The sequence below is a fragment of the Chlorocebus sabaeus genome, chromosome 21 (genome assembly GCF_047675955.1).
Source record: "Chlorocebus sabaeus isolate Y175 chromosome 21, mChlSab1.0.hap1, whole genome shotgun sequence".
NCBI classification, from domain to species: domain Eukaryota; kingdom Metazoa; phylum Chordata; class Mammalia; order Primates; family Cercopithecidae; genus Chlorocebus; species Chlorocebus sabaeus.
The window spans coordinates 115354168-115372116 of NC_132924.1; the positions used below are offsets into that span (position 1 = coordinate 115354168).

The window sequence follows — 17949 nt, forward strand, 5'->3', positions numbered from 1 at the left end:
CAGAATGCCAAGCAGGGAGACTCAGGGTCCCCACGCCTCTGCCCGTGTGACCCTGCCATGGGCTGCAGCCTCCACTGTGGTGTGGTCCATTGTCTCAGGTGAGTCCTGGGCAGAGATGGGACATTTCTCTCCTTGGATTTTTTGCTTTTTTCATGGAACTGCCTCAGAATACTCTGTCCTAGGCTTAGACTGAATTTGGCTTCTTATTTTCACAGGCTCCATGGATACTGAAATTACGCAGACACCAAAATACCTGGTCACAGGAATGGGGAGTAAAAGGATGATGAAACGTGCGCATCTGGGACATGATTCTTTGTATTGGCTCAGACAGAAAGCTAAGAAATCCCTAGTGTTCATGTTTTACTACAACTGTAAGGAACTCATTGAGAACAAGACTGTGCCAAGTCACTTCACACCTGAATGCCCTGACAGCTCTCGCTTACACCTTCATGTGTTCGTGCTGCAGCCAGAAGACTCAGCTCTGTATCTCTGCACCAGTAGCCAAGATACAGCCCTGCAGAGTCACCGCCTCCCTGTGCACAAACCTCCTCCTAAGTCTAGTCAGAGATCCCTGGGGGCAACGTGTTCAGCTGAGCCTCAACACTCAGTTCAGCATTCTGTAGGACTTCGGCAGAAATCTCAGACCATAATACTGTCATTTATTGGATGTGACAATGCTAAATTGCCCAGACACCTGCAGCCTGGGGCATGTCTTTGTCTTGAACGAGACTGTGCCTGAGTTTGAATGTAGGACAGATGCTGTCACGTTTAAGTTGCTCCAAGTATCTTCCAGTTGGCTTGTGCCTCTGGGAAATGTTGTGTGAAGTATTTAACACTCTGGCCACACTAATTCACCTTCCAATATGAACCGTTTTTTCACTTTTCTTTTGACTCAAGTTAGACCCTGGATCTCAGCCCTCATCCCAGATCCAAATATAGTCAGACCTTTTCTTTTCTTTCTTTCTTTTTTTTTTAGATGGAGTCTCACTCTGCTGCAAGGCTGGAATAGTGCAGTGGCGTGATCTCTGCTCACTGCCACCTCCACCTCCCAGGTTCAAGTGATTCTCCTGCCTCAGCCTCCGGGGTAGCTGGAACTACAGGCACTACCACCACAACCAGCTATTTTTAGTAGAGACATGGCTTTATCATGTTGGCCAGGATGGTCTCAAACTCTTAACTTCTTGATTTGCCCCCCTCTAACCCCCAAAGTGCTGGAATTACAGGCGTGAAACACCACACCCGTCAGGTCCTTTTCTTTTCTTTTTTTAAAAATAAAGAATACCCAATGCCCTCCTCAGGTGGCTGTATCAGTGCCTGACTCTGAGGACAGTGGTTCCCCATGGGGTTTGCATCGTTGTTCTCTAGTTCACTCTCCCTGGGGCATGTGCAGAGTTTCAACTTCTTGTTGGCTTCTCTCTTCCACTCAGGATTTAAAACTTTCAAACTTGATTGTTTTTCCTCCTGTCTCTTTAATCCTAATACCAAGTTTTCTTGGCATCCATTATCAACTGTGGATTCTGTTGCACCTGAGTTGTTGCTCACAGCAGGTAATAAGAGAAGGCGACCTCCTGGAATTTCTGAGCCGGACTATGTACTCAGGGTTACCTTGCTGAGCCCCACATTTTCCAGCACTGCTCTTAATAATTAATGGCCCTCAGTCCTGCACACACCATCAGACCCCTGAGCAGAGCCCTGCACTGTCAGGTTTCCGCACCAACACAAAGGATCCCTCCTCTCTCCTATAGAGGGAGCTCCAGGGATGGTGGGTGTTGCCCCAGACACCAGCAATTCTGCCAGACCTTGCCTGTGGGGCCATGGGAGCTCAAAATGCCACTCCTTTCCTCCACAGGACCAGATGCCTGAACTAGGAGAGGCCTCATTCCTGCTGTGATCCTGCCATGGATACCTGGCTTCTATGCTGGGCAATTTTTAGTCTCTTGAAAGCAGGTCAGTGCTTAGGACTCCAGGAAATTCTTGCTTTGAACTTACCGAAGACAGTTCTAAACCATTCTCTTAATCTTCTTCTTTTCCCACAGGACACACAGAACCTGAAGTCACCCAGACTCCCAGCCATCAGGTCACACAGATGGGACAGGAAGTGATCTTGCGGTGTGTCCCCATCCCTAATCACTTATACTTCTATTGGTACAGACAAATCTTGGGGCAGAAAGTCGAGTTTCTGGTTATCTTTTTTGATAATAACATCTCAGAGAAGTCTGAAATATTCGATGATCGATTCTCAGTTGGAAGGCCTGATGGATCAGATTTCACTCTGAAGATCAAGTCCACAAAGCTGGAGGACTCAGCCATGTACTTCTGTGCCAGCAGTGAAGCCACAGCCTTGCAAAGACACCTCCAGCCTGTTCAAAAACCCTCATAGATCTGCCTCCCTCCCAGCCGCCAGCACCCACTTCCTGCCTAAGAAAAGGAAGTCTCTGGTTGGGTTCGTTCTTGCAAATGTCTCCAAAAAGACAGATATCTGAAATGAAATTCCCAAAGATATCTTGGGCAGAAATGACGACATACTGTAGGGTTTGAAGAATGTTTATAGATACTACAGAATGTGATGGTGGGCTCTGAATATGGGAGAATTGTACCCAACCAAGTAACCTGTATCTTTTCTTTATTCTCATTTTGTCATTTTTATTAGAATTTTTTGGATTTAGCTGCTTAGGAAAACATATTTACTCCTTGGATGGTGAAATGATTACTGAGTGGGAGTTCAGGTATTTCCATGAGAATATAGAGGATCCCCACGGAAATCTTCAGAAGGAAAAGGGGCTTGATACAAGGAACTCAATTATCAATGAGTCTTGCTCAGCATGTGGTCAAGAGCAGAACAATCTGATGACCCTGTCAACCTCGTGTGATGCATTTGGGTTGATGATGATAGCTCACAAAATAACAAGTTAAGAGAGTAGAAAACATGGAGTCTAATATTGGGACACCATTTGACACCATTTCAAGGTCAACAGGGGTCTAGATCAGCATGAGAATCGCCAGAATAGAGCCAGGCAGTGCAGGAACAGAATTCAGCAACAAAAGTCAAGAGGCATCTAGAGGCAGAGGCAGGAATGAATTTGTCACTTTCAACTTAACATGAGGCAGCCAGATTAACTTCTTGAGTTTCATTTAAGAAACTATTTGTCTTTTAAACATATCTATTGAAATCTAAATTCTAGGTATTCGTGTATTTGGGTTCTGGAATTTCCACTTAAATCTTCCTACAATTTCCAGCTGTCTGCTAAAATTCCACATTTTGTCATTTACTGCTAAAATTCCACATTTTGTCATTTACTTTGTTGACTATATTAACATCTGTCATTTGAAAGCCAGTTTTGGATAACTTTAACATCTGAATCTCTTGGGTCTGTTTCTTTTTTCTGTTTTCTCTGTTTGGTTTCTGGGCATGTGATTTTGTTTTCTCACACAACTAGTAATTTATTTGAATGCTGGATATTGTATATAAAAACTATAGAGATAATCTGAGGCTCTGAATGATTTCATCTTCCTCAAATGATTCACTTTTGCTTCTGCTGGGAATTGTAGCAGGGGAAGATCACCTTAACTGAGCTGATGACTGAGCTGGATCAGAGCTGAGCTTCAGCCTGCATGACGGCTGCTCGCCTTTGGTCTTAGCCATTTAAGTTCCAACTAGATGTCTGGAGTGTAACAGCTTAATTAAAGTGTAAATTGCATAACATAATATTTGCCCATTGCAAGTAAGTCAATGAATTTTGATAAATTTGTGGAGTTGTGCAACAATCACTGTGATCCAGCTGTAAAGCATTTCATCCTCCCCACCCAGAAAGTTCCTTCTTGCTCATTTTCAGTCAATCCCTGCTTCTACCCCCAGCATCAAGGCCTGGGGTCTTTGCCAGGCTCCTCTCCTATTCAGTAGTCACTGAACGTAAATGTTCTCCAGACCAGAAACGTGGTGGATGCTCCTCAAAGCCCGCTACACTCTCAGTCTTCCCTTTTTTTCCTCAGCTACTTAGGCAGCGATATAAAATTGGCAAATGACTTAGAGGGAAAAGTGGTCTGTTAGATCTCTCCTTTCTCCTTGAGATCCCAGTCTGTTAGGTTCTTACTGCCTCAGTAGCTCCAAGTGCCTTCAAACATTTATCTTTATATTTTGTTAAGTTTATGTAGTTGTTTTGATAGGAATGTTGTTCTGCAAAAATTCAGTCTATTAACTCCGAAAGCCAGTTTTTATATTTATTAAAGGTGAGGTGAAATTTTATATGTTTGTATTTTAAATAGAAGCCTCTTGAAGAAAGGAAGGAGTGAACCTCTCCGCCTTCCCTTTTTTTTTTTTTTTTTTTTTCTTTTTGAGATAGAGTCTCGCTCATGTCACCCAGGCTGGAGTGCACTGGGGCGATCTCGGCTCACTGCAACCTCCACCTCCCGGTTTCCAGTGATTCTCCTGCCTCAGCCTCTGGAGTAGCTGGGATTACAGGCGCATGCCATCACAACCGGCTAATTTTTGTATTTTGAGTAGAGACGGGGTTTCACCATGTTGGCCGGGATGGTCTCGGCCTCTCAACCTCGTGATCCACCCGCCTCGGACTCCCGAAGTGTTGGGATTACAGGCATGAGCCACCGCGCCTGGCTGCATATCTTTATTTCTAAGACCTCTACCACCCTGCTGCCTTTGGTCCACCATGGGACAGAGTCTTCACACGTTTGACCTTTTACCACAAGGAGGAGCTGTGACTCTACTGAGATGAAGGGAACTCAGAGGAAGGACAGAGCATTCTCCGCATGGGAGACAGTTAAAAGAAATATCGGGTTTATTTGCAACAGGGGAAAAGGTGGTCTGCAGAAGCTGTGTTAATGCTAAAATGTGAGAGGTTAAATACAAACTGTTCATTTGCCTTGCTGTGCACGTGTTTTTGTTCTAGCAAAGAGCCTAGACTGCCAGATTTGTTGCATGTGTCCCTGCATGGGATGAGGAAGGGGGAGAGTTTGAGCCGGGAAAGAGGAGAGCTCACAGGCAGATGACAGTGGAGGACCCGTTCCTGAGAGGAATGAGAAGCTCTGGATGCTGGGCCTCTGCTCCAGCTCAATCCTGCCGTGAAATGACTTCCTGAGACCTGGGCAGTGAGCCTGACAAATCAGGGCTTCCTCGAGGGATCTTGCAAAGAGAGTAATTACCAAGGGAAATCTACTTATCAGACCAAAGAATACCTGGAGCACCATTCCCCTGACTCTAAATGATGAAACACTTAAGCTAGAAGGGGATTTTCTTTTCTTTTTCCTCTTCTGGATGTTCCTCTAAGTTCTTGGAGCAAGAGCTTGGAAGGATAGGAAACCCGTCTCCTGGGTCTGAGCAAATGGTTCTGTCAAAACAGCATCACCAGACTCCCTTCCATCTTCCAGCTTCAACATCTATCCCTGTCTCCCAAGATCCATGGAAGCTGGACTTGTCCAGATGTCAAAAGATGATGCCAAACAGCTGCAGATGGGAAAGAAGGTGGCGTAGACAGACCTCCAGGATGCACATCTGAAACAGGCTCTTCCTTTTGTTTTCACTACAGGCTCCTGTTTCACCTTTTCAAAAAGCAGTTGAAATTTTCCTTACTTCTTGGAAATCCAAAAATACAGCAAAGATACATTTTATGTAGGCGTTAGCTATTCAGCAGGAGGGAGCTTCAAAATATCTCTATACTCTACGATTTTCCACCATGCTGCCTGGAAGTGAAAGTCTAGCCAAACAGTTTAATAGGAAAACCATTAGCCGTCCTGTGGAGGTTAATTTTGCAGTTTATTTTGGAATGGAAAAAAGCACGTATTAAGATAGGAAACTCATGTCTACATGCTAGAATCTAAATTTCTTAACTTTCTGTAGTATGAGCCATTTTCAAATCTGGTAAAGTCATAAAACCAGACTATTCGAAACACACACTTCTAAGCTCAATACTAAATATTTAAAGTGACTAACGTTAGTAAGAGTTGGAGAGTCAGGATCCCCCTGGACTTTTCGAACTCCTACCCTCACAAAAAAATCTAGAGCTCTTCTCAGTTAAAAAAAAAAAAAAGTGACATATAATCATTTTTCTTTGTTAGTAAATAATCTCTATCCATCATGGCATTGCATTTAATTTGTGTTAATTATTCCCCCAAACTTTGGGGGAATTGCCCAAATATAACACGGGGTTTAAATATTGAACAGCCAAAAATATCACCCATGTTCAAAATATGCATCGTGATATCATTCAGTTCGACATGTTCTAGTTCTTCTGCAGCCTCCTGCCTTGTTCCCTTTGCCCCTACAACTCTCTGCCTTTTTGTGGATTAAGTTATCCCCAGGATAAAATTATTACGTTTTCTTCCCCGTTTGACTTTCTTGTTGGAAGCCTGGCTCTTCCCAGGGATCCTAGCATCTATCCTCTCTCCTTTCTGTAGCTTTTTTCCCCTTCTGCAGCAGAGTGGGCCGTGTTAGAAAAGAAGACGTACATCATCAATTCATTTGCTCCTTTTTGTACTTGGACCATTTTTTTTTTTTTTTTTTTTTTTTTTTGAGACAGAGTCTTGCTCTGTTGCCCAGGCTGGAGTGCCGTGGCACGATTTCGGCTCACTGCAAGCTCCATCTCCCAAGTTCATGCCATTCTCCTGCCTCAGCCTCCAGAGTAGCTGGGGCTACAGGCGCCCGACACCACGCCCGGCTAATTTTTTTGTGTTTTTCGTAGAGACGGGGTTTTCCCATGTTAGCCAAAATGGTCTCAATCTCCTGACCTCGTGATCCGCCCGCCTTGGCCTCCCAAAGTGCTGGGATTACAGGCGTGAGCCACTATGCCCGGGCTAGACAATTCTTGATGGACAATAAAACACTTTTGCTTTTCATGTCTCCTGTAAAACACAAAACAAAACAACAACCAGAACTAACATTGCCTCATGTGAGGCGAGTGTCTTTCTATCAGTTTCATTCCAGTGCCTCTCCCAGAGACTATCCATGTGATTTGGTAAAAACACTTGCGTAAGATAGTGAGATACTTATTTATTTAAAGTTTACTCTTTAAGAATGGTTACATCTTTATGTAGTTATCATCACCATTGTATGTAGCCTCTTGTCATTTCACTATCTTCCCTCACTTCCATTCCTTCTTTGAAAGGCTTCCCATGTCAGCTGTGTGGTGCAATGAGGTAGGTACTGAGTAAGAGTCACATCTAGGGGGTACCTAGTTGTGTTCACAGAATTTTAGAGCTAGACAGAATGTTGAAAATTATTTATTTATGCCCATTGTTTCATAGATGAAGAAATGAGATGTTTTTTAAAAAGTGTTTAAATGTAAATAGTAACTATATTGCTGGCCTCCATGTAACCTGTATTTCATGTTCTTAGTCTACAGATAATGTGTGAATGTATTTTTGCTCCTACTGGATTATAAGCATCATGAGAGTGAGAATATTGTTTACTCATGATTCGCACTAAGTAGCCATTCAATGACTGCAAACAAATAGAGCATGCTTGAAGTTCCAAGAAGGATGGTGGTCATTTTTCTTTTGTTTAGTACTAGTTGTGTGTTTAGCAAATCACAAATGAACCATCAGGGTCTGTCTTGGGAGGGGTTTCAACATTAGATGACAGCATTACCAAAGTTAGTATGTGTGTGTGTGTGTGTGTGTTGTGTGTGTGTGTGCACACACGTGCACGTGTGCATATGTGTGTGTGTGAGAAATGCCTTTCTAGCAGTGCTGGTTTTCCTCCTAGAGGTTGCTGCCCTGGGGCCACTGACGGAGGCACTGAGGTCTGAGTGCTGGGCCTTGCTGATCACAGCAGGAGGAGCCGTGGCCCGACCACACCCCTGAAGCTGGGTGAATGATGCCTGGCAGAAAAGAGGAGTGCCATCAGCAAGAATAAAGGGGACAGGAGTCCTCAACAGGGGATAATTCAGAAAACACGAAGGCATGTTGTGTTGTCACATTGGCATCAGGTGGGTAGGGCCCAAGGATGCCACTAAGCATCCTACCTGCACAGGTCAGCCCCCCACAACAAACAATCACCTGATCCAACATGGCACTCAGGCTGAAATTGAGAAACTCTGCAATAAGCTTGTGTTGTAAACTTTGTACCAAGAAGGAGGATTATCAGCAGACAATTCAAGGGCAATACTGTCACCTACTTTTGTTTTCCCTGACTGCCGTGTTGTTGACCTTCATCACCATTCTTTCCCAGCACACGGTGTCTGCATGTTGTCCAACAGCCTCCTTTTCCTCATAGATCTACCCCTTGGACAGATAAGAACATCAGAGGGAGCAGGGCTGCAGTTCATCACTCCCAACAATGACCCTTCAACAGGGTTTTCTCTGAACTAGCATCACAGTCATGTGGGTTAGGTGGCTGTAGCTGGTACTCAGGTGAAATCTCAGGCCAGTCTCTTCTGAATCAGGGGGATTGCTGACCATTAATCAGAACTTCAAGTGAACAAAGATTCAAGAGAGCAAAACAATGTTCTGCTTTATTGTGAAGGGGAAGCAAAGGATCCAGAGAGGAACACCAGCCTGACTCTTGGGGAAGGGCATGAAAGGGAGAGGAAGGGAGGAGATGGTCAATCCGGGGTAAGGAGCGGGGAGGGAGGGGGCTGATGGCACAGGAATGACTGTCAGAGACACATCCTGGAGGCCACAATTCAACCCTCTCAACTTTTCCTAGAAATTCCAAAAACTCCTTTAAAGCAGCAAGTGCAGGGTGTGAAAAGCAGGAGCCATGCTAGAGGAGAGCCTGGGAATAGGGAAATGATTACAGGTTGTGACCTCACTGGTGCAGCCCCTCTCAGCGGCAGTGGAAAGCACAGCCTAGACTTCTCACCACTGCACACCAGAATCCTGCCCCGGGCCTTGCCTGGTCTGCCTGACTCTGCCATGGGCTGCAGGCTCCTCTGCTGTGTGGTCCTCTGCCTCCTCCAAGCAGGTGAGTCCTGGGCCCAGGTGACATGATCCTATTGGAGTCCCTAAGCCTTTTCACCATGACAACAACAGCAGGCTACCTCCTGGGATTTGCCTGAATTCTGCATCTTTCCTTTGCAGGTTCCTTGGACACAGCTGTTTCCCAGACTCCAAAATACCTGGTCACACAGACAGGAAAGAAGGAGTCCCTTAAATGTGAACAAAATATGGGCCATGATGCTATGTATTGGTATAAGCAGGACTCTAAGAAATTGCTGAAGATAATGTTTAGCTACAATAACAAGGAGCTCATTATAAATGAAACAGTTCCAAATCGCATCTCACCTGACTCTCCAGACAAAGCTCATTTAAATCTTCACATCAAGTCCGTGGAGCTTGGTGACTCTGCTGTATATTTCTGTGCCAGCAGCCAAGGCACAGCCCTGCAGAGTCACCGCATTCCTGTGCACAAACCTCCCAGCTCAGCCAGGAAGCTGTGGGCCAGTGTGTGCACCTGCACCCAAGGCTCCAGTCTCCACTCTCTGATGGCCTCGGATGGAGTTTCAGTCTGTAGTACAGACGGCTAGTGCACCCAGTGGAGAAGTCGTCTATTTTACGCACACGAAAGTCTCACAGAATTGTTTATCAGCTGGAGCAGGGCTTCACAACAAAGCCACGGAAGTATTAGGGCCCCACAAACAAAAACGGAGCCTGTCCCATGCACTGAAGATCTGAACTGGTGGAGGAAGCTATTTCTTGTCTTTCTGTGCTGCACACATGAGTCCTTATTTTATATAACATTATGAAAAAATATGATTGCTAAAAATGGTTGATGAGCACAAGCATAAAGGAGGGGAAGGAAATATTTCTAAGATCAAGAGACAATTCTGATGATCAGTAAGTACTTTATTTAACAGAAAAATATTTGGAGAGGCATGAAATTCCATGGCAATAGGTAAACTGGAAAGTGTTGAGGGGAAGCCGGTGGAGGCAGCCTTGTGTCTTGTAGGCTCCTTCTCTTCAAGAAGGGTGACCAGCAAGCGTCTCTCCCAATTCTGATGAAGGTCATCTTGAACTCTCCCCAAGAGTAGGCAATAGCTAGATGACTGGGGATATCGGGAGACCTGAAAGGACTTTGGACACAAATCTCTAGGCAGTGGTGAGCCATTGGTCCTACTCCAAGTGAAGCAACATGATGAAACTGATATTTTGGTACAGGAACACTGGTACTAGTATGGATCAGAAAGGAGATAGATTTTGGGTGGCATGAAGAATTTGGAGACTTCTAAATATCCTACAGGAAAGATTAGAAAGAGTTTATGTGAAGCATTGTGGACAACATAGGCTTGAGGCTCTGGATTATGTTATTTCTTGGAAATAATATTGGGTTTTATTCTGGGACGGTTGAATATATGACTAGCTAGGGTCTACTTCAGCTTTGCCCTCCCTTTTAGGGAGCCCCAGCATGTGGTCACCTTTGCTAGTACATGGCCTTTCCAGTGTCTTAGTGGGAATCATGGTGTTCCCACCACGACTCTCCACTCTCACTGGGTCTGAATGCCAATCCCTTCTGGCCCTGAGTATCTTCTGACATGCCTGCCCATATCTTCAGCCTTCCAGAGTTTGTTCCCTGCTGGGCCTTCAGGAGTGCCACCCTCTGCACACACAACTTAGGATCTGGCCCACAAAGAAAAATTAAAAATAAAAAATATTTTCTTATACAGGTTCTTGGGGCTCCTTGTTAGTACTCTGTGTCCTAAATATCAGCTGTCTTGGAGTCAGTTATGTCCTCTTGTCTTCAATCACATATACTACTTCTATTTTATATAAATATGTTTACTTGGCTTCTCTTCATGTTTACCATTCCACTTTTCGCTCTTCTTGCAATTCACACGGTCCTGAGATCATTTTCCTTCTTAGGTCCATCCCTAATTCAGATGACTTGAACTCTCTGGTCACCACCCCTTGTTGTGGGAAACGCTTATGTTAGCTATTGTCCTCAGGACAATTAAACCTTTCACTTTCACCATTATTCAAGTTTTCAATTTAAATTCTATTGCTTTTTTAAAATTTCCCTTGCAATTTGGTTTACTTATTGGGAGTCAAACATGCAATACGATTTTATTTGTTCACATTTGTTCTACTTCTTTGTAGAAAGGCCAAAGTATTTTCTTGCTGAAGTAGATACCAATTGAAACAATTTTAATGGTAATGATAATAGTGTTTATAATAAGGCTAATTTTAGGTTTTTATCTAGTGAATAGAATACCTCCAACTGTAGCAGGTTAGAGATCGATCCTATATGTAACCTGTTGAGAGGGAGAATATTCAACACCCTTAAATTCTAACCTACATCCTTTACATTTTTTATGTTTGTTTTTTGGGCCACATTGAAAATCTGATGAAATTTATTCATTAGAAGAATGCTAAAGTTTTCCTCCTGACCGAGTGCATCCCCAGGTTAAAACAAATCTAAATTATAAACCCTTGACATAAATCATGGATAAGTGTCTTCCCTCGGCCCAGTGTAGATTTACATATAACACAGATTTACGACCCTAATCTCAGTCCTACAATTATAATTATCAACACAAAATGGTAATACTGATGTAATACAACAATAAATAGATGGTAAAAATCACTTAGTATGAATCATCTCATTTTGTGTTTATTTGTGTTCATTTGTATCTTCAAAGGTTCTAGAATGAAAAGTCAATATGGGCATAACAGTATATTTTAAGAAAATTGATGATATTCTAATAACTAAATGGTCACAAAGCATAAATAGCTTGTGCAGTGAAGTAGAGAAGACCCACAGGCAGTCATCAAGCTGCTTTCTAGTTGGAAAGTTCTCCACAGAACTGATGACCAATTTGGTTTCCAACATTTGAGAAATGGAAGGGTTTTGGAGATCATCTCATTTCCGCTCTCCTGATTTAATATGTGAGGAAATATTGTATCACATATATGAAGTGATTGAACAATGACATACTGATTACATATCTCAAACTTTATGTAAGATAGATTTTTATTCTTTAGTTGTTTTCTGAATATGTTGACTTGCCCTACTCAAATAGAATTCTGGGGGTGAAAATGTTGGTGACTTTCTGTTTGCTCCTAGCTGTTGCTCACGGAGTATTTGTTGAATAAGTCAGAATGGCCCATAAGTTCCAGAGTGCTGGGGTACTGTCTGTTCTGCTCATTACTAGGGATCCAGACACAAATAATTTTCTTTTCTTTTCTTTTATTTCCTTTTCTTTGTTTCATTTCATTTCATTTCATTTCATTTCTTTTCTTTTCTTTCTTTTGAGGCGCTCGGTGGGTGCAGGGTCTTACTCTGTCCTGAGTGCAGTGATGCAATCAAGACTCACTACAGTCTTGACTTTCATGGCTCAAGTGATCCTTCTACTTCAGCCTCTTGAATAGCTGGGACTACAGACATGCACCACTACATCTGGCTAAATTTTGGCCATTTTTGTAGAGATAAGGTGTTGCCATGGTGCCCAGACTCACACATAGACAATTTCTGTTGAGTAAAAAGTTAGAATGTCCTAGGTGTGTGGATACCTGGTGTTCTGGCTGCTGACGCTCTGTGTTGTTGCCAACGCTTCCTTCCTCTTCATTCTCCCCTGGTCTTTGAAACCCATCCCTGCTGCTCAGGGATGTGGGATATGGATCCAGTCTGGATCTTGATACTGGGTTGGTGAGTGGCCAAATGCTGCTTTGGCCACAGGGAGGAGCTGTGCTTCTGTGAAACCTCTGAGGCAGGGACCTGGGGAAGAGATAGAGAGTAAGAGGAGAGATGGGCCAGGAGGGATCTTGCCCACGGGGAACCATCTATACCTCGAATGAGAGCATGACCGTACTCAGGTCAAACACACTGACATCAGCTTCAAGCTGATTTCCCTTTCCTTTGCACCACACACCTTGCGTTGTTCTTTTTCAGCATCCTGTGTATGTTAGCTCTAAGCCCAGCCAAGCCTCATGCCCTCCACTTCAGGGACAGAAGGTGGCTCTTCCCATTCTTGCTCCCTCAGCTCCCTCCCCAGTGCCTGGTTGATGGTTGGCATCAGTCATGCCCTTGAATGATGGGCGCTGGTCCACACTGCATCTGTGGTCATGCAGTCATCTTCCCTCCACAGAGTCGGGCAAAAAAGGCTCCACCGTGCTTAGACATTGAGGAAAGGGACATTTTGAATGGTTCTGTCTTGTGTGATCCTGCAGGACAGAAGGAGATTCCTTGAATGGGAGTGGTCTGTTGCTGAGAGGGGTCCTGAAAGATAGGGAGACAGAGATAGAGGGAGGATCCACTTAATGAGGAAGCAGCTGAGAGCAAAGAGCCCCTGCCAGAGGAATACCCTTGGGGGGTAAAAAGCTGGCTCTGCCCTTTCTGCCCAGCCCATTCATTCCAGCCCAGACTATTCAAATCTACCTTCTATCAGGACCTAGAAAGGATGTAAAATGGCCAGGAATAATTATCCCCTGGGTCTGGGGAAGCTGTCAGGAGTAGTGACATCACAGGGAAAACCACCAATCAGGGCCAAGGAGACCAGAGCCCAGCGCCTCACCCAGAGGACCCCAGTCAGAGGCCCCATCTCAGACCCCAGGCTAGCATGAGCTGCAGGCTGCTCTGCTGTGCGGTTCTCTGTCTCCTGGGAGCAGGTGAGCTAGGTTCAAACTGTCTGTCCTTGAACTCCAAGCCTTTTCCTTGCGGCTGCAGCAACAACCCTCCTCCTGGGCTCTGCCTGAATTTTGTCCCTTTCCCCCCACAGTTCCCACAGACAGTGGAGTTACCCAGACACCAAAGCACCTGGTCATGGGAATGACAAATAAGAAGTCTTTGAAATGTGAACAACATATGGGACACAGGGCTATGTACTGGTACAAGCAGAAAGCTAAGAAGTCGCCGGAGCTCATGTTTATCTACAACTATGAGAAACTCTCTATAAATGAAAGTGTGCCCAGTCGCTTCTCACCTGAATGCTCCAAGAGCTCTCTCTTATACCTTCACCTACGCGCCCTGCAGCCAGAAGACTCAGCCCTGTATCTCTGCGCCAGCAGCCAAGACACAGCCTTGCAGAGTCGCCGCTTTCCTGTGCAGAAACCTTCAGGGCCTGCGAGGAAGCTGTGGGGGCCACGGAGGGCTCGGGTGAGCATTTCCTGCAAGAGCCCCGACAGAAGCTTCAGAACATCACAGCACCTGCTAATTCATCCATGTGGCAACTTTACATCCTGTGCACATATTTAGAGTGTGGGTTTTCTTTTGCCTGAGTGTGACTCTGCCCTGCCAACTGATTTGAAAAAATGATAAACATATTCAGATCTACTTTTAAAAAATGCCTTTTTAAATCATGAAATAGGCCGGGCATGGTGGCTCACCCCTGTGATCCCAGCACTTTGGGAGGCCGAGAAGGGCTGATCATGAGGTCAGGAGTTTGAAACCTGCCTGGCCTATATGGTGAAATCCCGTCACTACTAAAAATACAAAAAATTAGCTGGGCATGGTGGCACGCGCCTGTAGTCCCAGCTCTGTAGTCCCAGCTACTCAGGAGGCTGAGACAGAGAATTGCTTGGGCCTGGAAAGCAGAGGTTGCAATGAGCCAAGATTGCACCACTTTACTCCAGCCTGGACAACAGAGTGAGATTCCATCTCAAAAAAAAAAAAAAAAAAGAAAGAAAGAAAGAAAAGAAAAAGAAAAAGAAATCATGAAATAAAGCAAATACCCACTAAAAAAGATTGTTTAGCTTAAGATTACATAAGAACCCTCCAAGCAATCACCTGTGTCACCACAGAGTCACACCCTGCACTGGGCCAGACACCGTCCTATGAGGAGCCATGTTCTCCTGACACTTCATGCTCAGTGGTTTCCATGACTCTTCTTTGAGACCAAGGGTTCCCTTCATTATAGGTTTTTGTCATGCAGAGTCAAGCAGCTCTGAGCACTGGGAAATCAGAGAACGAACTTCCAGGCAAGGATCCCAGTGCAGAAGCCAGCTGGAGAGGAGAGTAGGAGACTCACCCTTTGGGAAATGGGTTTGAGAAATATGCCTCTGTTTTCACCACTTCTATTATTCTATATTCCTGCTTGTCTATTCCATAATTTCTCCTTTTAACACTCAAAGCTAGACTGTGAATTCTAGCTGTGATCAAAGCTCCAAATGTGCACAGACACCTTCTCTGAACCCTTCAGACAGCAAACGTGCCTCTGTCTGCTCCCCTTGCTGCAGAGCCCATAGATCATGGTCTAGAAGCTTCCTGACTCATCCGCTCTCCTTCCCTCGGCTGGAAGTGTCCTTGATGGTTTCAGGTCTCAGCTCCTCCCTGGATTTCCTCTCCAGACTGACACTTGAAGGATTATGTTTCCCACTTTGTTCTCTTTATTCCCAATGCCATGCCCTACCTCCACCCTTATAATGCCCCAATTTGTTAGATGCTAACCCTTTCTGTTCTTCTTGGTGCCCTTTTAAAATGCTCTGTGTGTTGCTATTATAACTTTTCAATTTTGTTGCAGGCTTTGATTTCCTTATCCGTTCCTTCAACTAGATTATGAGCTTCTGAAGAAAATATTGTATGTTAAAATCCCCAGCTTATGACACTGTCTCTGGCCTAGAGTAAATGCTAAGCTTCTTCTTTGCTGAATTGGGGACTAAAGCCTTGTCCAAAACATCCCCATCAATAGTCCAATAGTCCTCCAGCCTCCATTCTGGACAGGACACCACTGTACCTACTTCTGGAAAATTCTTCCTTCTCTCAAGCCCGAAAGTCTTCTCCTCAGGGCTATGAATCTTTTGCTCTCAGTCTTATACCTTGGTAACATGGGATCAGGAGAGGCACAGTTAGAAGGTAAGTAGTCAACAAAGCCCAAAGAAGATTGTGGGTTCTAAAATAGTTAAAGATGAGTCAGATAAGTGAAAACTCCAGCCCAGCAAATGTACATTTTTCTCTTTAGATAGCAGCTACAAATTGTGAAAGGAAATCTCAAAAGTATCTCCCTGTTCTTGGGACATAGCATGCCAGGTGCTAGCAGTCAAAGCTGACCCTGGCTTCTTTGTAGACAATCCAGTGGAAATAGCTTCTTAGAAAAAGATAGTTCGAACGGGACTAGGTGGATTGCTCTAAGATCTGCCTTGAAGTCCTCTCCTTCAAAAAACCTTCTCTCGTTGTTTCAATCCCCAACTGATAACTGCTTTTCTACATAGTCTTTGAATGCTGATGAGAATAGCTTGTGCCCCATTATTTGATGATCAGCCAAATATCCTACAGTGATTTTAAAAAGTCGTTTCAGCTCAATGTTGGCTCAGTCTCACCATCTAGAATATTCACACACACTAAAAACAAAGATGTATGTCCTATGGGCTTTTTTCATTGTAGTGATTTATTTTTCCCTTTCACACGGTACCCATCGCAATCAGAGTCTTTCTATATATTTGTAGTCAGAGGTGTTCACTAAGCAGAACAGAGTATGGGTCCTTGAGGAACTGAGACTTCAGGCAGGCCTTCAAATGCTGAGAACAAAACATCTGGTTGTGGTTCTCAAGCCTTTGGTCCTAGCAAGATGAATGAGAGGTGATTAGAATGTCTGTGCACCTGAAAATATTGGAAGGGGACCCCCAGCTCCCACTTTCAAGGGAGAGAATGGAAAGAGGCATGTGGTGGGCTATAAGGAGCAGCTGCTGTTGTGCCTTTAAGGTGTCCTGCAAATGCTGGCAGGTGAGGCGGGTGGTTGCATTAGGAAGGAGAAAAGAGAAAGTGATTAAGATACAGCCTGTGACCTTAGGAAGATCCAATTGAGTAAGGGAGACAAGTACTCACAAGAACATGTGTTAGTATGGAAGGAAAACCCTAGGATTTTTAGAAAGATGAAATGGGCATTGCTCCCTGAAGAACAAGGTGAAGAATCATAGAACTACACAGGGCTCAGAGAAGCCCAGACAGATCAAGTACAAGCAAACTCACTAGTTGCAACCATCACTCCATACACTAAGAAGATTTTCCTAAAAGGTCCTGAGGCCTTCCCTGCTCATCACCCATGTCAGGTGCCTCAAGTTATGCAATAAAGACACTGCGACATGATATACAGTGGACCAAAGTGGTGCATTTCTTTGTGTCTGTGTAGAAGGGAGGCCTGTTGGAAGGAGATAGGGACCATACAGATGTGGAAAGTGTCTCCGCAAAAGTGGAGTGAGTCCAGATAGGGTATGGAAAGCAGCCTCCTGCAGATTGTGGAAGCCCCAGCTAATTGCAAAGGGCACTGGGTGGGGCAAGGCATCCCTTGTGTGGTGTGTTAGAAATTGGACTGAGGTGAGGAGAGTTTCAACTCTCCTGGGTGGTCTCCCTGGCACAGGAAGTCAGAACTTGAATGGAGGGATGAGGCCATTTACAAGGGAGAGATGGTGGCAGCCACAGCATACACGTAGTTACATGCAAAGGGATTGATCAAATATGCAGATCTATATGGATAACAGAACCAGTCTTCTCAGTGTTGGATAAGGAATTGCAAATATGGAAAGAGAGAACAGTTGACACAACAATAAACATAATATTGGATGGGAACTAGTGTGAACTCATCGCTTCTCAATATGTCTAAAGAGGAATTAAAGATACCTGTAAATATATATGTACTGTGACTACATATGTATATGTACAGCTCTGTCCACTGTGATGCCTAAGAGTAGTTCACCCCGGAGGCACCCCAAAACATCTAGTGTCCATATTCTGTTTTCTAAATACCATTGTCCACTAGAAGGAACCAGAACTTTTGGACAAATAGTAGATACCAAGACAGGCAGGAAAAGCCTAGAACCCCTTGTGCCATCAAGTAAGGAAATGCTCAAAGAATGATGGGAACCCTGACAAGAAGGAGAATTTAAGAATTAACAATCCCTCTATTTCCGTATCTCCTTTGGATAATGCTTCATCAACATTTAAACCTTATTATTTATAAATAAAGCCTTTGAAATAAAAATTATTTTTATCAGTTACATTCCAGCCTTACATACTGAGACTATGACCTGATTTCTGAGGAGGTGCAGATACAAATATATCAATGCCAACCATAG

The 17949-nt window shown here is 44.2% G+C and overlaps 2 long non-coding RNA genes and 2 gene segments (V, D, J or C); 3 read left to right on the forward strand and 1 right to left on the reverse strand.

The window, feature by feature from the left end:
- Nucleotides 1–1925: 1925 nt before the first annotated feature.
- On the forward strand, nt 1926–2331 carry LOC103227115 (uncharacterized). Its single transcript, XR_012090445.1, has 3 exons — nt 1926–1947; nt 2037–2109; nt 2244–2331. It is a non-coding gene; the product is annotated as an uncharacterized lncRNA (long non-coding RNA).
- Nucleotides 2332–8029: 5698 nt separating this feature from the next.
- On the forward strand, nt 8030–9717 carry LOC103227114 (T cell receptor beta variable 3-1-like). The segment is given in 2 exon segments: nt 8030–8914; nt 9031–9717. Coding segments are annotated over 2 exon segments (621 nt in total).
- A 61-nt stretch (nt 9718–9778) lies between these two features.
- LOC140709706 (uncharacterized) lies at nt 9779–13960 on the reverse strand. 2 transcript variants are annotated; one of them, XR_012090447.1, is made up of 3 exons: nt 13866–13960; nt 12816–13162; nt 9779–12661 (listed from the first exon to the last, which is right to left on the reverse strand). It is a non-coding gene; the product is annotated as an uncharacterized lncRNA (long non-coding RNA). The 2 variants fall into 2 exon arrangements; XR_012090446.1 differs by having other exon boundaries at nt 9779–13162.
- Nucleotides 13169–14664, forward strand: LOC140709705 (T cell receptor beta variable 4-1-like). The segment is given in 2 exon segments: nt 13169–13551; nt 13662–14664. Coding segments are annotated over 2 exon segments (525 nt in total).
- Nucleotides 14665–17949: the final 3285 nt, after the last annotated feature.